The sequence below is a fragment of the Micropterus dolomieu genome, linkage group LG21, assembly GCF_021292245.1.
Source record: "Micropterus dolomieu isolate WLL.071019.BEF.003 ecotype Adirondacks linkage group LG21, ASM2129224v1, whole genome shotgun sequence".
NCBI classification, from domain to species: domain Eukaryota; kingdom Metazoa; phylum Chordata; class Actinopteri; order Centrarchiformes; family Centrarchidae; genus Micropterus; species Micropterus dolomieu.
The window spans coordinates 35795117-35798648 of NC_060170.1; the positions used below are offsets into that span (position 1 = coordinate 35795117).

The window sequence follows — 3532 nt, forward strand, 5'->3', positions numbered from 1 at the left end:
ATACCCTGCGCCGTAGCCCCGTACCCTGCGCAGTAGCCCCGTACCCTGTAGCCCCAGTACCGAGCGCGGTAGCTCTATACCCTGCGCCGTAGCCCCGTACCCTGCGCAGTAGCCCTGTACCCTGCGCCGTAGCCCCGTACCCTGCGCAGTAGCCCTGTACCCTGTAGCCCCGTACCGAGCGCGGTAGCTCTGTACCCTGCGCCGTAGCCCCGTACCCTGTAGCGCCGTAGCCTAGCGCAGTAGCTCTATACCCTGCGCCGTAGCCCCGTACCCTGCGCAGTAGCCCTGTACCCTGCGCCGTAGCCCCGTACCCTGCGCAGTAGCCCTGTACCCTGTAGCCCCGTACCGAGCGCGGTAGCTCTGTACCCTGCGCCGTAGCCCCGTACCTAGCGCAGTAGCTCTATACCCTGCGCCGTAGCCCCGTACCCTGCGCAGTAGCCCTGTACCCTGTAGCCCCGTACCGAGCGCGGTAGCTCTGTACCCTGCGCCGTAGCCCCGTACCCAGCGCGGTAGCCCTGTACCCTGTAGCCCCAGTACCGAGCGCGGTAGCTCTGTACCCTGCGCTGTAGCGCCCTACCCTGTGCCGGGCACCTCCCAAAGATGTAAATACATGTTGCGGTGACACGGACCACAAGAACTGTGATTGGTCGGCTTGGCAGCATTGCTATCCCTCCAAGCCCCCAGGAGGCGCTACATGCTTTGAAGTCAATTTTACTAGCAGCCAATCCAGTGGCTGTCAGTTTTTTTGAGCCTCACAATCACAGTTTGATCCTTTCAGTAAGTACCATTTGTAAAGTCTAGAAGAGCCGCACGCAGGCTGCAAAATTAAGTTTTTGTTCACCAGCCAATGGCTAGTGAATGCTGTGTAGCAGCCACTCAATGGATTGTTTTTAGTAGTTAATCTAGCAGCCAAAGTACCACATGTTCTGAGTGCAGTTGATGGTTACCTTCCCTCTGGCTCGGACCACTCATTCAGGACTTCTATGTCATATATTCTCAGCCCCTTCACTGCATTAATTGGTGACGCCTCCCAAACATCTCAAACCCTTCAGAATAACAGCTCTGGCCAGGGTTCACATTACTGAGCGGAACCAACGTTAGGCTAACCCTGACCCACAGACTCATCCCACCTCGTCTCCTCTTTACAGCACCTCCAACGCTGACTTCTCTCCCCCTAATGTTTGACTGACATCAGAAGAATAATCACAAGATTTTTCTCATTTAATTTTTCCCTTCTTCATCTGTTTTTTTACTTTAACAAACCAGACCTGGTTTGTCGTTATTCTTTATGTTTAAGCGTAGAAATAGTTTTTTTTTTTTTTTTTTTTTTGTTTTTTTTTACACGAATCATCTCACAACATGAATTCCTAGAAAGACAGTTAACCTTGGACTCAGTGACTTCCTGCAGAGTCAGACTCGTCTTCAGAATCCGCCTTCCTTCCTCGATCCCTTCCCCTTTCCTGTCCACACCATTAACTGCCCTGTTCAAAAGCTCCCCACTCTGACCGCTGCTGGCCTCTGGGTCTTCCGCCACCTGTTGCCCCCTCCCTTCGAGAGGTTTGGGGATGGAGGTAGATGGACTGGGGGCAGGATGAGGCTGGCCGGGGCAAGTGACGGGGCCGCTGGCGTTGGAGGGAGTCAGAAGGAGCTGACTGGCAGGTGTAGATCCAATAGGAACGTGGTGATTCAGGGAACCAGGCAGGGTGACTATGAGGTTTTGAGGTCCAGCTGGTTGGGGGGAAGAGGCAGAGCAGGCAGATGTGGTGTTCAGGGGCACTGGGACAACAGAGACAGGAGGAAGTCTATGAGGAGCAGGAAGTGCAGGGAACGGACAAGTGACAACCCCAGCAGGAGGTGTGTGCAGTCCCGGAGGGGGTGCTGTTAGGAAACGGGGAGGCATGAGCTGGATGGAGGCACCACGAGGTTGAGTGACAGGGTGAGGAATGAAGACAGCCTGAGGAGACGACATAGGAGACATCCCAGGATGCATGTTAGGAAGCATCTGAGGAAGAATGCCGGGAGGAGGAGGAGGAGGCAGCGATGGGAGGCGAGGAGGCGGTTGCTGCAGCAGCAGGAGTTGCTGTAGACGTTGTTGCTGTTGTTGCCTGTTGTGTTTGTCTTGTTGCTGCAGCGCCTGAAGCTGGTTCAGGATCAGCTCCATGTCTAACTGCAGCGGACCGTCTCTGGCCTCCCTCTGCTGCCGAGGTCGTGCGATGTTCCTGGGGTTTTTCGTGGCAGGGTCCGGAGGAGGTGTCACTGAAGACCCCCTGCTCCTCCTCTGCTCTATCATCTCCTTACAGCCCACAACGTCCACTTTCGTGGTCTGGAGGAGGAGCAGGAAGACGGCGGTTGAGGAGAGCTGGGTCTTCTCCTGTCGCTCCCTCAGAGCGTCGGCCACCGTCAGTCTCGTCTTCGCTGGGATCAACAGGTTCCCGATCCACGGCGTCACGGCGGCCTGCAGCTCGTAGCGCAGCCCCACCTCCGTCGTTTGGCCCAGCTGCCTCCGTTTGACGGTCTGGACCTTACTTCGGGTGGAGCTCAGGTCGTTGAAGGTTTGCGCCTGGCGCTGCAGGTGCGCTCGGAGCTGGTCAGCTGACACCATCATCATGGTGCTGAGGCTGTGGTGCTTCCCCCCCGGCAGCTCTCTGGGTTCCGGTGCGATGATGACAGAGCGTCCGAACTGGCCCAGTACGGTGGAGCGGGCACGTTTCCCACCGGGGGCGTCTGCAGAGGAAGCCATCTCCACCGGTCGAAAGGTCAGGAAGCTGAAAGGTTCTGCTCTTTCTATTGGGATCCACTCCTGCATGGGGGGGAAGGTGTACTCCTCCTCCTTCTCCACCTCCTCAATCTTCTCCACCTCCACTACCTCCTTCTTCTTTTCATCATCACTGTCCATGTACTCCAACTCCATCTGCTCCTCCTCCTTCCGCTCCTCTTCCTCCTCCTCCTTCAGTTTCATCAGTCGGCGCTTGATGGTCCTCTTGGTCGGGAGGTTCTTCTTCTTCGTCCCTCTCCCCCGACTCTGTGGTGTTTTTTTACCTTTCTTACTTTTCTGTTGACGGAGAGAGACAAGCGTGAGCTGCAGGACCAACACAAGACAGACTTCAGACAGAACAGCTGAGTGTACCTGAGGTGGAGGAGTTCTGCAGATCTTGGACATTTTCCTCCACTCTCTGAGACACTGAGCGTCGTTACGGTGAGGAATCTCAGCAGCGATCCTCGCCCAGCGACCTGAAACACGCACGCATTCATCATCACTGTATGAACACGTGAGACACACAGGAAGTGGGCGTGCTCCAGGAATCAGTGGGCGGAGCTACAGCACATCAACAGAGCCGATCAGTGGCAAGGGACTAGAGGTCAAAGGTGGACTAGAGGTTAAAGGTGGACTAGAGGTTAAAGGTGGACTAAAGGTTAAAGGTGGACTAGAGGTTAAAGGTGGACTAGAGGTTAAAGGTGGACTAGAGGTTAAAGGTGGACTAAAGGTTAAAGGTGGACTAGAGGTTAAAGGTGGACTAGAGGTTAAAGGTGG

General features: G+C 55.4%; 1 protein-coding gene across 4 annotated transcripts in view; it reads right to left on the reverse strand.

Annotated features, from left to right (window-relative positions):
- The window catches only part of snapc4 (small nuclear RNA activating complex, polypeptide 4), a 30004-nt gene that overhangs the window by 9867 nt on the left and 16605 nt on the right, over positions 1–3532 (reverse strand). For all 4 annotated transcript variants that reach the window (XR_006822453.1, XM_046034764.1, XM_046034763.1 and 1 more), the window contains exons 17-18: positions 3128–3231; positions 1385–3052 (exon numbers count right to left, since the gene is read on the reverse strand). Coding sequence is in view for 3 of the 4 variants with exons in the window: in XM_046034764.1 (XP_045890720.1) it covers positions 1385–3052; positions 3128–3231 (1772 nt within the window). In the remaining variant the exon portion in view is untranslated. The remainder of the gene's footprint in view (positions 1–1384; positions 3053–3127; positions 3232–3532) is intronic.